The sequence below is a fragment of the Cavenderia fasciculata genome (assembly GCF_000203815.1).
Source record: "Cavenderia fasciculata unplaced genomic scaffold Scf_EU5ZYIE01EUG8B-5, whole genome shotgun sequence".
NCBI lineage: Eukaryota > Evosea > Eumycetozoa > Acytosteliales > Cavenderiaceae > Cavenderia > Cavenderia fasciculata.
In genome coordinates this window covers 716,767-733,399 of record NW_004457642.1, presented here as the reverse complement: position 1 = coordinate 733,399, position 16,633 = coordinate 716,767, and the positions used below count along the sequence as shown (strand labels likewise).

Here is a 16,633-nt window from a genome sequence, read left to right as displayed (position 1 = left end):
CCCCAAAATCATCTTAATCTAAATAAAATAATTGGGGCATCCAAAGTTATCCAAAAAAAGGTTGAGGTGGGTTCACTAAATTTAAATTGTTTAAATTGTGTTGTTCCACCAATTGTGGACTCAAATAATTTCAACTGATGTTTCTGAATTCAGTACATACATTTATTTACACTTTCTAAACAAATATGAGATTTTTTTCATCAAATAGAGGATTTACAGTAAGTAATAATTGATACCCTTTTTCAAGACTCTTTATTTATTTTATTGTATTGTATTTTTAGAGCAATTGTAAAAGCCAAGAGATAAAACAAAAAACAATAGTAGAGGCAGAAGAGAAAATTGATAAAAGTGTAATTAAATCAGTTATTACAAACAAACAATTATTCAAAACTATTATAAAAGCTGGTAGAGGGACTAGGAATGTGTTTGAATGTTTCAACTACACTTCTTTGACCAATGCAGAATGGATCATTAGAAATCAGTACTATGGTCTCCTTGAATACAAACTAAAGAGAAATGACCCTTTACACTTTTCACTCGCTTCAATCCAAATGATATGTAATCATTTGGATGGTGACATGAAACTCTTTAATCTCATCTATGAGAAAAAGAGATCATTGTTCTTTTCAGACACTCTTTTAGAGTGTGCTGCAACTTCTGGGAATACAAAAGTATTCAAGATATTGCTTGACCAGACATACCCAAAACAATTAGATCTTTATCATCAACCAAGATTGTTATATTATTTTCAAGATGGTTTTACTATAAAGGTTGGTCCATGTCATGAATACCCCGAAGAGATCCACCCATTCCATCCATGCCATTCATTAAACAAAGCAATCAATGGATGTCACATTGGTATCTTTGAACTGCTAGTTGGTGGTGGTGGTGGTGGTCTTGTCAACGTCGAAAACAACACAACTCCATCCAAGATATTGACAAACGACTCGAAAAGAATCTCGTCATTCTTGGAGTTCTTGTACAACTTTATCGAAACCAAATTGTCAACTCCAAACGAAACTATAGTTTCAATTGCAAAGAAGTTCGTCTCTCCTCTCTTTTTTCCACTCCTCAAATCAAACAACCTATCATTGATCAAGAAATATTATGGCAATGATGATCAGATCTTTGATGAAAATGACTTTTCCGATTGGATCAGGTCTCTTCATAATCAGACACTAGAGGAAATAGAAAATGATGGTGTTGTAGAGACAATCGAGTGGATTCTCTGTGAAAACATAACCAAGTTCCCTCACAATCAAGGGATCATTGACTGTGCTCATAAAATCAGTGCGTCCCTTTCAAGTCTAAACAAACAAGAGAAACTGTATATTTGTTTTACCTATTACTTTGACAAATTGTCATCTTGGCAAGATCTTAGAAATGATCAATTCCCATTACTTGGCATATACACCAAATACTATGCATCAGTAATACAAGAGAAAATGTCTATAGAGGATGATTCTAGTTTTATCAAATCGTTGGGAGAGGAAACCTATACATTTATAAATTTCATTATAAAAGGTATCAAAAAACATGAATCAGTGTATTCCTTTCTCTATGAAGATGTGGCTCTTCTTCGTTGTGCTTGGATCATCTATGAACTTATCCGTCCTGGATACTTTTGTCAGAGAGTACCTTTCAAATGTCTCAAAGCATTGCAGTACTGTCAACAAAGATTCAGAAAAACATACGAATTCAATTTCACAGATTTTTCAGAGGCAATTAAAAGACAAGACTCTTGCATGATCGAGTATCTCTTTCAAATCAATAGAGAGGACATTATTGCAAAAATCATTGAGGACATCGATGGTTTTGTATCTTTGATGTTGGAACTAGCCTACACTGAAGACTTTAACGAGGATGTGGCAAAGGTTCTTTATGAAAACACAAAATTGATAGCGAAGCCACCATTTTCAAAAAAGTTGGATTATCGTTTATTTGCCAGTCTCAATGCAATTATTTTCTACAACACCTATTTAAACCCTGGCCTCAAAGATGAAAAAATAGACTATTCCAAAGATTTACCAATCATAGCCTACTTTTTCACCAACTCTCAACCACCTTGGGATGAAAACATCAAGCATCTCATGAAAAAAGCCTGCAAATATGGTGACTTGTCAATGGTTCAATACCTTTTTGAAAATCATTTCGATGCATTGAAATTAGATGGCATATCTTGTTCATTTTTAGATAGGGCATTTAATCGTGGTCACATGTCAATCGTAAACTATCTCATTACAGAAAAGAATCAATATTTTGGAAAAAATTGTTGCGCAACTACTGCCGTCATGTGTGACAATTCACTGTTGGAGTTTGTTATTACCAATACCCACCCTTCCAAAGCTCAAAAGATAAAATCATCCATCATAGAAGAAGCAATTCAATATGGGGTGTATCATTATGTTCAACATATTCATAATCATCAAGTATCACTTCCTCGCTATTTAGATTTTTTCACCTACACAGATCAACCAAGCCAATTAAAATATATAATTGACAATACCAAGTTTAATGTTAATGGTGAACAAGAGCAAGATTCAAATTCATCAGCATCATTATTCATAACAAAATTAACTAGATCAGAGTGTTTAAATGAGCTTGTGATAAGTTCTATTCAAAGATGTTCATTAGAATGTTTTAAATTGCTCGTAGACCACTACCATTGCCCTCTCAACAATGATGTGACTGAAGAGTTGGAAAGAGATAAAGATAAAAGTTATCCATTCCTTCTCCTTCTTAAAAACAAATAACTTTTACCATCTTCAAAACAAAAATATAGATCTTGGTCTAAATAAATAAATAAATAAATAAATAAATAAATAAATAAATAAATAAATAAATAAAAGAATGAATTTAAGAAAAGAAATAAAAAATTAATATTTTTAAATTACTTACAACTTTCAATCGATATATGTAGAATATATAGAATAATGGATTCTGTTCTTGATCGATATAATTTTTATCGACCAATACATTATTATCTGGATACCTATATTCTTTTACTAATAATTTAATCTGATCATGATACAACCATTATTAGTAGTATTATTATTATTAATTTACTAGTAAAGAATAGATACCCATTGAATGATATTCTTACCTAATTTGAAAAAATGGGTAGAATACGTACGAGGTGAGGAGATCGACAAACACTGGAATTAAGAATATCGTCATGTACACAATCCAAGTGATCATATCTGTTTTACATACACAACGAGTTAAACTGATCCGGTGGTCACTAGGAGTGTAAACATGAAGATATTCTTCCAGTGTAGCATCCACAGGAAATGGATTCATTTGATGTCTTGATAGGTATCTTTGTTGATCATCATGCTATTCGAGTGTCTAAGTGTCTATCTAAACTTTTGTTATTTTAAATAGGAAACAACACATACAGAGCTGCAAGACTATATAGATTTGAGAATAAAGCCTGCTTTGAAAACAACCACAAACCAGTAAAAAGTACCAATGATCTAGAGGTGTTTAATAGAAGTGACCTCTTTTATAGTACTATACTATAAGGAGATTGGTACCATTCGGACAGATATAGTTAACTTGAAATGGTGTGGATAATTATTTATGTGTTCTTTTGGGGTAGAAGAAGAATGAATGAATGATCTCCAAAACCATTTTTTCTTTCATTTTTTTTTAATTTTAATTAAATTTCTTCAAACTTCACCTAACATCAATATGATGGAGAATAGTTATAGTTAAAGCTCAAATAACACAGAAGAGATTATGAAGATTGAGATTGATAATGATGGTAGAGGAGGAGGAAATCAAAACCGACTACCTACACCTCAATCATTATTGACTCTACAAGAAAGAGAGTTGATGATGAGTAGAGCAAACAACAATAACAACAACTCTTCCATCTCTGACAATATATTCAATTGTATCAATCAAAACAATGAACAACAAGCAATCACACTGCTAACCAATGAACTGTCATTGTTGTTTGCCACAGAAGATCACTATGGTCTAACTATTCTTCACTTGGCATCACAAAAGAGAATGGTTCGATTGGTTGAATCTATCGTTCAACTAGCCACCCAAAACAACAAAAATAACGATAGATTTAGATCATTTGATTTCAACATATTAGATAATAATAATAATACTCCTCTACATTATTGTTGTTCAACTATCAATAACGGTAATAGTAATAATAGTAATAATAGTATATCAACAACAAATAGTAATATTTTAAATGAAACTGTTAGATCCTCCTCTTCTTCTTCATCCTCTTCTTCTTCAATTCAATCAGGATTTAGTTTAAATAATCCATGGAATACAAGTAATCAAATTGGTGGAGGATACTTTGAATCAATTGAAAAGGTTGATGATTGTTCATACGATATTTGTAAGATACTATTAGAGAATGGTGCAAGATATGATAGTGTGAATAATGTAAACTTTACACCGATACTATTGGCTTCAAAGAATGGGTTGTTAAGAGTGGTTCGGTTACTTTTGGATGCTGGTGCAGATGCATCACTCATTCATAAAAAAGTGATTGATAGTAACCAATTCTCACTTCAACTCAAGTCTCTACTCCCCCTTACAAAATATGAATCAAATCGTCAAGAAGAAAGAAAGTCATTAGTAATCAATAAATTATCAACAACCAACAACAATAACAACAATGAAAAAGAAAAGAAAGAAAAGAGAGAAAAGAAGAATAATACCAACACCACAACTACTACTGTTACAACAATTAAAAACGGTCCAACATGTTTACATTATCTATTATCAAATGTAAATTTATTATTGGAGGAATTACAATTTAAATTGTTGGGTCAAGAAAAAGAAAAAGATGAATGTTTGACAACAGTTGTTGAACAATTGGTAGATTCTTGTAAATGGTTAGGATTGGTTAATCTATTACTAGATTCAAACACTAGTGTGAATAGTGTGGATGAGACAACTGGTAGAACTGCATTCTCTTCATTTATTTGTAATTGGACTGTTCAACCGATCATTGCCGATCAGGACGGAAATCTATTGGAAACAACAGTCAGTCCTAGAATGTTGGCATGTTTGTCATTGGTAGTACAAAGATTAATCACAGCGTTGTCAAAACATTCATTTGATTTCAATCAATGTGATTTGAATAGTATCGATTCAAATATAGAAGGTGAAACACCGTTAATCTATACCACCCAATTCACACCATCAAACAATACAAGTAAAAGATTACTATTTGATGAATTATTATACTTTTTTACAAAAACAAAAAATGAAGATGAAAACAAATCAAGTAGGATGTTGGAATCAAAAAATCAAAAAGGTCAAACTGCATTATTTGTATCAAGTCAATTGGGTAATAGTTATGCAATGGTTAGACTGTTGTCTGCAGGTTCAAATGTAGATGAATCTGATACCTATGGTAATACGGCGTTACATGAATCAATCATGTTTGGACATTATGAAATAGCATGTCAACTCGTTCGATGTGGAGCCAATGTCAATTTGCCAATGTCAATCTATCCACAATCCTATCCTATTCATCTGGCTTCCACAGCTGGTGATTTGGAACTATTAGATTGTCTCTTGCAACACGGTGCATTGATCGATAGCAAAGATGGTGAACGGCGTACGGCTCAAGACCTCTCCACTGACAATGAAGAAGTGTCTCTATTCCTAGACATGCATATTCAAGTGACACTTGTTCATCACACATCACTTGTCATTCCAAAATCAGATTTTACAAATCATTTACAATCAAAAATTAATTATCTTTATCCAAACAACTATAATAATAACAACAAAAATAATAATAATAATTTCAAAATTGAAAAGGATGTAGATAAATTAATCATTCATTTAAATAATCAAAATAATAATAACCAAAATAATCAAAATAATAATAATAACTCGATTAGAATTGGAATTAGAAAAAAGAATGATCAATTATTTAAAATAATCAATTTAAATCAAAGATCATATTATCATTTAAAATCAATTATTTATCAAAGATTATTCACAACTGATTCAATCATAGTCACACCATCATCAACCTCAACAAATTTGACAGAACAACAAGAGATTGATAAAAAGATACAAAATATAACATTATTACCTGATATTTTAATCAGTGACGACACTGATCTACTATATTTAAAGGATGGTGATAGATTGGAAATTGATTAAATAAAATTAAAAGATATATAATAATATATATATCTTTATTTTCCAGAATATATTACATCATAAATATTATTTTTAATTTATTATTATTATTATCTAATTATATTTCCAGCTCTATCAGTTATATGAGTAAAATATTTTGGTGGTAGATAATGATTACCATGTTCAGTTTGGATACCTGCACATAAAACTACACCATTTTTAGATAGTAAGAATTCGATACCATCGTTTAAAGCTTTTTCCAAATCTATATAAATAACAATTTCACAATTACCTCTCATTCCACTGACAACATCACCATGATCACCTGTTGCAAAATGTATATGATCTAAATAAATAAATAGACAGATTGAATTTGTATAAGTGTCTTGTCATTGTATTCATCATCATCATCATCATCTCCTGTATAATATAATATATTTAAAGTACTTACTTCTGTCCATTTTATTCAATCCTTTTTCTTTAATTGAAACTAAATGTTTTCTATAAGTACCATGAATGACTCCGGGTACTTGATTGATATCAGTTATCTTTGTGAATAGTGAATCATTCTCTGTAACCGTCTTTATAGTATGACCTTGTGATGCTCGTATATAGTATTCATTGTCTTGTTGTTTGAGTTCAAATCTCTTCTTGTCGTTTGTATCAACTACATGTTGAATGTCTTGGAATGTAATGTTCTTGAAATTCTTATTCTTTAGCAAATCATTCACCTTTACGTATCCGTCAGCTGAAATTTCTATTCTTTCTTTGGCGCACCCATGACGCAATATGTAGCTCATCGCTTTACTTATTTGAATTACTCTACTATTATTCATTGTTGTTGACATTTTTAAGATTTTATTATTGTATTGTATTATAAATAATGATTATATGTATATTATTATTATATTATTATTATATTAATATGATGACTGAGGTCTTCGAAAAAAAATGAGTAATCGAGTGAGCAGGCTACGGCTGTTTTTGTCAACGCTTTTACTCAAAAGGGGGAATTAGACAAGAATGTGGGAAATTCAATCGAACTACGAATAAATAAGTAATGATAGATTGTATTATATATATATATATATATGTTCGAGAATTCTCTCGATATAAAGATAATGATCTTTCTTCCTGTAATAATAACCACGGTAGTTTGATTAGTCCCGCCGCCTTTTCGATGACGACCTGTTAACCTATAAATAGCTTAACTTTGCTTCATATCATATATATATATATATAGTTATTTCTAGAAAGTTTGTTTTTTTGTTTGTTTGTTTGTTGATGATACATAAGTTTGATGATATATAGAGGTAGAAGATAGATCCATGTTAGCGTGCATCTCATCATCCCCTCCACTTTTTTTGATTTTTTTTTGGGCTAAAAAAAGACGGTCTGAAGCCATCCTTGAGCTGCCACCACGACGACCGACCAATCAAATCCAGTTGTTTTTTTTTTTCGTGAGATTGCTGTTTTTTATTGTTTGAGCTCAAGGAACACCTCCCTCCCCTCTATCAATGTTGTTTGTTGCTTGTCGGTAGTTTCATCATACATTCATTCATTCATTCATTCATCCAACTACTCTAGAGTTTTGAGATAGATAGATAGACAGATAGATAGGATAAACTCTAAACAAACAACATCGGTGTGTCTAGTTGTGATTATAATTAGATCCTAGGGTGTTTGTATCACATAATCCTCTCCTCTCAATCTACTACTACTACAACATACAACATACAACAATTATTTATTTATTATTTAAAACAGAAGAGAACAGAGACAGAACAGCATTTGGTCAAGTCCAACCGCTGCTGCTAAAGAAGTACAAACAAAAGAGAGAGTAATAATAACGCAAACAAAGGAGGTACCTCTTGTTGTTATTGAACATACATAGAGAATAAAATCAAGGTGTGGATATACAACGACAAAATATATATGTACATGACACACATACACAATCACCGCAACACACTACTGTCTCATCGATGACAACCCACACACACAGATAAACCACCACCACAACCACTACGAGTACGAGGAGGATGAGATTATTGAATTCAAATATCTCATACACACCCCCCCCCCCCCCCCAACATCTTTAATCATTCAATACCATTCATCATCATCAACAACTTCAAACTACTTGATCAATATTATATATGATATATTATGATGTCCTATGGGTATTTGTTTTAACTTTTTTAATATAATTTAATAATTTAATTTCTTTCAGGCATCCTCCTCCATCCATCTCCATCTCCACCTCTGGTTGACTGTCTTTATCTCATCCCCTTATCTCTCTCCTCACACCAACTACTACTACTCTTTTTCCCTTATCCCCATTATTCTCAACCTATCATCACTTATCACAAACAACATCTTTTATCTATCCCCAATAATACACTTTACTTTACTTTACTTTACTTATTTACTACTTAACAACTACAACTATAATTAATATTAATAACTAATCAATCATTTTTATTTACTCTCTACTACTACTTGGATTTTTAGATAGATAGATAGATAGATCTATATAACAATAGCAACAACAACAACAAAACTATGGACGCTATAGGACATATCAATACAACCAATCACAGTGGTAGTGGTAATCATCATCATCACCATCATAATAGTAATAGTAATAATGTAATGATGAGTCCTAGTCATAATAATAATAGTGGTAGCAATCATAATAATAATAGTAGTAGCAATACTACAAATACGCATTCATCAGCACCACACGGAAAACCATTACTCTTTAGAAACATGTTTATCTCATTGGATCCATCCTTTTCATATACTCTACTCGAATATTTTTGTCGTGGAGCTACCTCTACCAGATCGCAAGAACTATTTAACATCCTAATTGTTTTATTAGGTGACCATTACTTTGAACTATTAAAGGTTTATCTAAGAGGTAATTTATACAATCAATTGGTACCAGAAACTCAATTACCTCTTGTTTCAACAAGTTCTTCTTTTTTAAATTATAAAAAGTAAGTAACAAAACAAAAGAAAAGAACATAGAATATACATACATATTAAACAAGTAATTAATCGTCTCTTTTTCTTTTTTTGTTTAGTGTATTAAATAGAATGATATCATCATATATTAAAATTCAAGTTGGTTCATCGATGGAATCATACTTGTCAAATCAAATATTGGTGCATGCACAATCGATTCAACAATTTTGTTTAACATCTAGTTTGACTGCAATGAATAATAATAATAATAATAGTAATAGTAATAATAATAATATGTCATCACCAGCATTGGGTGGTACATTGAGAAATAGTACATCATTTACAAGTTTGGAATCACTTCAAAATAGTGGTGGGTCATCAGATAATGGTGATAATGCTAGTGCTGGTATATCTAGTAATGGTAGTAATGTGAATAGTATCAATTCAAGTGCTCAGGCTGGTGGTGTGTCGGAAGATGAGTTGTTGGTCAATATTGCATGTTCTATTATCACGTCGATGTGTAGTTTGAAGAGACAGTCCAACAATATGGGACCACTGCCAACATCACAACAAACGGTCGATTTGTTCAACGGACCATGCATCCAACTATTTATTTCACTCTATAAAGAAACCGCGTCGGTCATGCCACCCAACTATGCAGTCGACCTACTCAAACGTATTATATTTTCGAGAATCGTGTGTCCCACTTTGGCAGCGCTCAAGATTGGCAACAACGTCGGCACAATCTTACAATCGCCAATGGTTCAAAAAGTATTTATCGAGATTTCAAAAATCATCAATGACATTATAAATAATACTGCTGTCGGAGGTACTACTACTACTTCTAGTAACTTGGGTAACAGTGGATATGAAGGTCAACCAACATCTGCCAAATCAAAGAGATGGACTCTTATCAATCAACAAATCAACGAATACATATCGGGACTCATCAATAGAGGGTTGTCCAACCCGTCGGCGACAGCTGCCGGCTCTGACCACGTCAAACCACCAAGTGAAGAGGCAGTCTATTACTTGTCCCACTTTTTTAAATTGGAAAATACAAAGTTGGATGACTGTTTTCAAAGAGCCAAAGGTGACGGTGCAAATGGAGAACGTAACCTCTACCTCTATTCAATCTTTCAAGAGATTATTGCTGTACTTAAAAACTCCATTTCCATTGGTGCTTCTGCGTCATCCACCTCGTCCATTACACATCGATCCAACAACACAAGAACAAGATCTAGTAGTACCATTGCTATTACAGATGTTGGTAATTCTACCATCTCGATGTCATCGTCATCTTCATCGTCCAATCAAATAGTATCACCACGTACAGTATCTGGTGCGTTGAGTACTGGATCTACTCCTGTTACAACAAATGGTTCTTGTTACATTGATTTCTCAAAGAAGTGGCAGACTGATGATCTCAAAACAACGATCAACAATCGATCGCAAAAGAGAAGGTCTCAACTACTCCAAATCGATCGTTCCAAATATAAATACCTCCACGTCTCGACACAGTTTTGTTTGTCTGCTCAAGACCCCAACTATGTCAACCAAACGAGATTGTTGTATCTTCCAGTGACAGTGACAGTCAGAGCACTCATCAACAGAATAGTCAGTGAGAATGAGACGAGCGAGCTTTTGCAAACGGTCAATTCAAGCAATAGTCACGACTACCAACTCTACATCAAGTACAACAGCAATCATGTCACTGTCATTGATCCCACTTCATTGTCCAACAATGAGATTCTGTGTGACTCTGAATTGCCACTTTGGATGTACGATGTAGACAGTGAAATAACACTCATCATCCGACCAGAGAGAAAGCGAGTTCAACCTCCATTCTCTATTTATCTTAAATGTATTTTACCCTGTAATGATAGTCAAATTAATATTAATCAAAATAATAATAATCAAAATAATCAAAATCAAAATAATCAAAATCAAAATAATCAAAATAATCAAAATAACAATCAAGATCAAACAACAAGTTATTTAAATAATTTAAATTCAATTTTCCTTTCTACAAGTGGATTGGTTAATAATCTAGTGATTCACAGTGCATCATCTCATATGCCAATATCAACCATCCCACCTTCATCACCTTACAAGATTATCATCATGCTTGTATCTCTTCAACTTACTCCGACGGTCGTCATTAATGACCTTCTCTTGAAACATGTCATCCACTTGGATCCGACAAGATTAGGATTCTTTTTGCACAGTTTGGATGACTCTGCCAGTACAAGTAGTCACCACAATCACAACCATCACAATCTTTCGCAGATTCCAAATTCCCGTGTCATGGCTGCCAACAAGATTCATACCATGGATATTATAGAATGTAATTTTAGACAAGCATACGAGTTGTCGGCGGTGGTTGATGGTAAAAACATTACCTACCTTTTGGATCACGACATGACTGTTGAAAATGCTACTCTATCACTCTTTAGTGCAGTCGTTCCAGCACCTCATCAACCAAGTCTTGCACACCTCCAACCTCTGCAACACTACACTCTGGCTGCCATGTCACGAAACAAATTATTGGCCTTTATGCAACCCACTGGTAGAATGTCGTCTCCTCAATTGGCCCTTGGTGACGAGATTTTGATTGTCAAAAAGAGTCTAGTTTCATTGGTCGACAAGATCAAACAAGGTGACAAGGATGTCGATGAAGGTGCAGGTAGTAGATTACTCATGTTTAGAAATTCTGTACGATTGACTCCACAACTCATCCAACAACAACAACAGGAATTAGAAGGTATCAAATATAGATTCAAAATTACTTGGCCTGGAATGACCCACAAACATGTCAATAGTACTAGTTCTATTCCTTTACTTGTTTCTCTTCCAGGTTCTCAATCTTCTTCGACTCCAATGTCATCCACTTCTTCTGGTGCGAGTTTATCCAATTCTTTAAGCTCATCCAATATCAATATACAAAATATTCTGACTGGATGGGAAAAGAGAAATCAACTATACTATAGTTCAACACTTACTTTGGATCCATCGCTCGTTGCCATCTCTGGTCAATCATGTACAAACAATGAAGTTAAGCTGTGTATTATTGGTGATGAGACAATTGACAAATCAAATCTATTTGCCACCCTCAAGAAACATTCTATTCGTCCTCCTATTCATTTCAATAGTACTGCTACTGGTAGTACAAATAACAATAATGGTTCAAATAGTACCCTTACCAATCCAACCACTCCAACATCTACACAAAATGTAAATCCACTAGGACAAGCATTATCTCAACAACAACAACAACAACAGCAACAGCAACAACAACAGCAACAAGATAAATCACAAAACTCTGCCCCTTCCTCTTCCTCTCAAGGAAACAATGAGTCAGATTCAGATGAAGGAGTTAAAATTTGTGAATGGTATTATACAACAAACGAGTTGCCAGACAAGGTTGTTAATTTTAAAACCTTTTATTTCTCTGGACAAGATATCTACCAATCAACTCATCCTCTATTTGTTTCACCACAATCATTGTATGTTTTAACGTATCCAGCTGCTCAACTCAATGAATCTACCATTGAAAATTGGATGGAAATTATTCAATCAAAGTCTCCTGGTTCGTCGGTCTATTTGGTTGCTCTATCGTCGTCATCGACCGACGAGAAAAAGATTCAAACTTTTGCACCAGAAAAGTTGGCCAAGTTCCCCAATATCATTGAATTCCTTCAAGTCAATCTCAAGAATAGCAAGCAGCTAAAGTATTTCTTGACATCGCTCCATGCAACTGCCACACAACGACACTATCGTCACAGAACTCCCATTCCCTACATTTTGTTGAGAAATCAACTAGTAGAGTCTGCCAATGAAGCCAGACGTCTCTCCAAACTCCCCATCACCTCTATTGCCAGAGTACGTCAAATCTCGATCACTCTTGGACTCGATGCCAAGCAAGTCGACGATGCCCTCGCCTACCTTTGCAAAACTGGTGACATTTTAATGTTTAACCAAGAGGGTGGTGACAATGACAGTGTTTTCACTCAACTCATATTCCTCGATGCTGCATGGCTCTCCAAGTTGGTATCTTCAGTCTTTACACTCAAACATCAAAATGGTATGTTGTTGATGGACAAGATTCATCAGGCTTGGGATCACTTGTTCCTTCGTCAGTTGCAACCATCACTCCTCTATCTTTTAGAAAACTTTGAGATTATGCATAGTAGTCATAGCTCGGAAGAGGGTCCTGGCAGTGTCGAGGACGAGTCGTACCAGATTATTGTTCCCTTGCTCTTTGGAGAGGAACGTCCAACCGTCATGCCAATGTTGTGGCCAGAGTTTGATCACAGTCGTCCCGTCACTCAAGAACGTATCTACCAATTCAAATTCCTTCCAAAGGGTTTCTTTTCACGTCTCTCTGTTAGAATGCTACAAAATTTCGATCCATTGGCCATTTGGCAAAGTGGTATGGTCATTCAACCAGAAGGACAGGTTTGGGCAGGTGCCGCTCGCAATGACAATGGTCAAGTCAAACTAGAGTATGACAAGAAAGCTTATTGTCTCAATATGATGATCAGAGACAACAATATGGAGAGTGGAAAGAACTTACTCAAAAAGATGGTTGAAATCATTTCTTCATTTTTAATGTGGTATTTCCCAGGTCGTTTGACATCGGTCACTGTCACTTGTACACATTGTCATGCTTCTCGATCCAAAGAACCAACCCGTTTCTCTCTCGACTATTGTGAGACACAAGCTAGTATTGGTAATCAGTCAATCATGTGTAAGGGTGTCAGTCCCGTTCCTCTATCAGAGTTGGCATGTGAAGTCACAGTTGCCTCGGACAAGTTCTCAATCATCCCCTATGATGAATTAAAGATGGGTCCTCAACTAGGTCAAGGTTCATTTGCTACAGTCTACAGAGGTCTTTGGAATAATGGTACTGAAATTGCCATTAAAAAATTAATCCTCTTGGAACAAGAAGAAACTACTGAAAAGTTTAGAGAATTTAAACATGAAGCTGAAATTTTAGCGTATGTTCAAAAAAATCAAAACAAAAAACTATTCATTTACTAATACCTTATATATATTATTAGTGATTTAAAACATGAAAATATTTTACAACTTCGAGGTGTAACTTTAAATCCATTTTGTATTGTAACAGAATTATTAAAGTTTGGTGATCTTTCAAAATACTTGCAAAATTTTACAGAATCTTTATCATGGAATGTTGTATTAAAATTAGCTTTGGATATTGCCAAAGGAATGCAATTTTTACATTCTTGTAAACCAATTATTATTCATCGTGATTTAAAAAGTGCTAATATTTTGGTATGCTAACAAATAGAATAGAAATAGAATAGAAATAGAAATATAAATAATTAATTTTTTTATTTATTTATTTTTTTTAAGATTGGAACAAATGAAAATAATGAATTAGTAGCAAAAGTATCTGATTTTGGGTTATCAATTAGACAAATTGATAAGGAAATTAAAGGTAGAAAGGTATGGAATTTGAGATGGTTGGCACCAGAGATTATAAAGAATCATCAATACACTCAAAAGGTTGATGTTTATTCCTATGGTATGGTTATTTGGGAGATTATTACCAGAGAATTGCCATTTGATGAATACTTTGATGAACTTAAATGGAATTCAATCATTGAAGATAGAATTCTAAATGGAATGCGTCCAACCATTCCAAAGGAATGCCACGAAGATTATTCTCAATTGATTCGTGATTGTTGGCATGATGACCCTAAAAAGAGACCATCATTTGATGACATTATCGTTAGATTGTTGCAAATGCAATCTAGTTTCCCATTGTCTGAAAAAATGTCAACCAGTTCCACTAGTGGCACTCCCCAACAACAATCAGATTCTGCCTCTGACATTCAATCACCACCAGTTGTCCCGATGGTCACACCATTTTCACCAGCATCTCCCAATCAAATGCTAGACTCTATTGGAACACTTAAAAGAGGTAGTCTTATCCCAGCCAAGTTGCTCAGAAACAAGACACTTCCATCACCACCTCCTTCACCAAGAAATGATGGTCTTTCCTCTAGACAAAGTATCTTCCTTGCTTCGTCAGACTATGGTGGTGACAATGTAACCGATGACACTTCTACATTTTCTACTCCGTCTACGCCAACCACACCAACTCTTGCAACTGTCAGTCCAACACTTTTGCAGAATTCAATGATAGATTTTGACGATAGGGAAAGTCTAACTGGCAGTACAAACAACATGATTATGACCAGTGCTAGTAGTACTGCCACCAACAATAGTAACAACCCAATATCATTTTTACAATTTATACCAGTCAATATTACTTCAAATATTAATTGTTTGTTGTATCTTCATCATGTTCAACAAGTGTGGTGCGGATGTAATGATGGAGCTGTTGTCGTTGTAAACATGTACACCAAATCAATTATCACTGCCAATAGATATTCAGATTCCTCTAGAATCATTGGAATGATCCCAACTCGCAAACCAGTCAAGACTAAAACACCAAATGTTTCCGACCCCCATGGAGACGAGGCTGGAGAAGTTCAAATTTGGGTTTACTATGCCGATGGTATTTTAATCTATGACCCAAAACAACCATCAAAACCTGTAAAATCTATCAAAACAAACTTTGTATCCTGTCTAATCGATGATGGTAAATCAATCGTTACAAATTGTCGTGAAAAGGTTACTTCTATTAAAGTTTATAGTAAAAATGTATGAAACCAAAAATATTAAAAAAATAATAATAATAATACAAATATCTAACCTTTTTTTTTTCTTTTTATTTTAGAAATATAAAAGTAAAAAGACTATAAATATACCAAGAATACCAGCAGATAATCAAATATCATCAATGTCTGTGATTCATGGATTCTTTGAAAGTAAAGTTTGGATTGGAACTGAAAAAGGAAGTTTGTATCAATTGGATTACTTTTCTTCATCACCTTCTCATTGCACTCAACTAGCAGATTCACACAACAATACAGTACACTCTATCAAAAAGGTTGGAACCAACATTTGGACGGTTAGCGAGAAACAAATACTCATCTTTGATGAACAAGCCAAATTGAAAAAGAAAATCGATTCGATCAGTCAACGAGTGCAAAGTATAGTCGCTCACAATCAATATGTATACGCCTCTTGTTGGGATAGTTGCATTTTGGTATTTGACATGGAAACTTATCAATGTGTTCAGGTTTTGGCTCACCATTCCAATTCAGTGAGTTGCATGGCCCTAGTTCCATCTTTGGCAGCTCCTTCTCCTTCTCCAAGCTTTTCAAAGCAACAAGATGGATCCATGCCCGAAGCCTATTGGTTGTTGGCAGGTGGATGGGATAAAAAGATTTCAATTAACACTATAAACAAATAATAATAAAATTAAATAATAATCATAATAATAAAAACTACTAATATATATTAACAACAATGTGTAGTAATTAAACTGGGGCTGCCCTTGTATTTAGGCATGTTACCCACATATCCATTTCTATTTTTATCATAAGTCGGGTTACATTTTTACCACTTGAAAATTAATCACCAAATTCAT

The 16,633-nt window shown here is 33.8% G+C and overlaps 5 protein-coding genes across 5 annotated transcripts; 3 read left to right on the top strand and 2 right to left on the bottom strand.

The window, feature by feature from the left end:
• Positions 1-185: 185 nt before the first annotated feature.
• DFA_09723 (uncharacterized protein) lies at positions 186-2,753 on the top strand (the record flags this gene model as incomplete). Its single annotated transcript, XM_004352324.1, has 2 exons — positions 186-218; positions 282-2,753. 2 exons carry the CDS (start codon positions 186-188, stop codon positions 2,751-2,753), a joined length of 2,505 nt encoding a protein of 834 aa, XP_004352376.1.
• Positions 2,754-2,856: 103 nt separating this feature from the next.
• Positions 2,857-3,300, bottom strand: DFA_09722 (uncharacterized protein; the record flags this gene model as incomplete). Its single annotated transcript, XM_004352323.1, has 3 exons — positions 2,857-3,005; positions 3,067-3,103; positions 3,214-3,300. 3 exons carry the CDS (start codon positions 3,298-3,300, stop codon positions 2,857-2,859), a joined length of 273 nt encoding a protein of 90 aa, XP_004352375.1.
• A 441-nt stretch (positions 3,301-3,741) lies between these two features.
• Positions 3,742-6,156, top strand: DFA_09721 (uncharacterized protein; the record flags this gene model as incomplete). Its single annotated transcript, XM_004352322.1, has 1 exon — positions 3,742-6,156. One exon carries the CDS (start codon positions 3,742-3,744, stop codon positions 6,154-6,156), a length of 2,415 nt encoding a protein of 804 aa, XP_004352374.1.
• An 89-nt stretch (positions 6,157-6,245) lies between these two features.
• On the bottom strand, positions 6,246-6,983 carry DFA_09720 (uncharacterized protein; the record flags this gene model as incomplete). Its single annotated transcript, XM_004352321.1, has 2 exons — positions 6,246-6,481; positions 6,587-6,983. 2 exons carry the CDS (start codon positions 6,981-6,983, stop codon positions 6,246-6,248), a joined length of 633 nt encoding a protein of 210 aa, XP_004352373.1.
• A 1,717-nt stretch (positions 6,984-8,700) lies between these two features.
• Positions 8,701-16,456, top strand: roco7 (WD40 repeat-containing protein; the record flags this gene model as incomplete). Its single annotated transcript, XM_004352320.1, has 5 exons — positions 8,701-9,137; positions 9,225-14,105; positions 14,169-14,403; positions 14,485-15,801; positions 15,878-16,456. The coding sequence occupies 5 exons, from the start codon at positions 8,701-8,703 to the stop codon at positions 16,454-16,456; spliced, it is 7,449 nt and encodes a 2,482-aa protein (XP_004352372.1).
• Between the last annotated feature and the right edge of the window lie 177 nt (positions 16,457-16,633).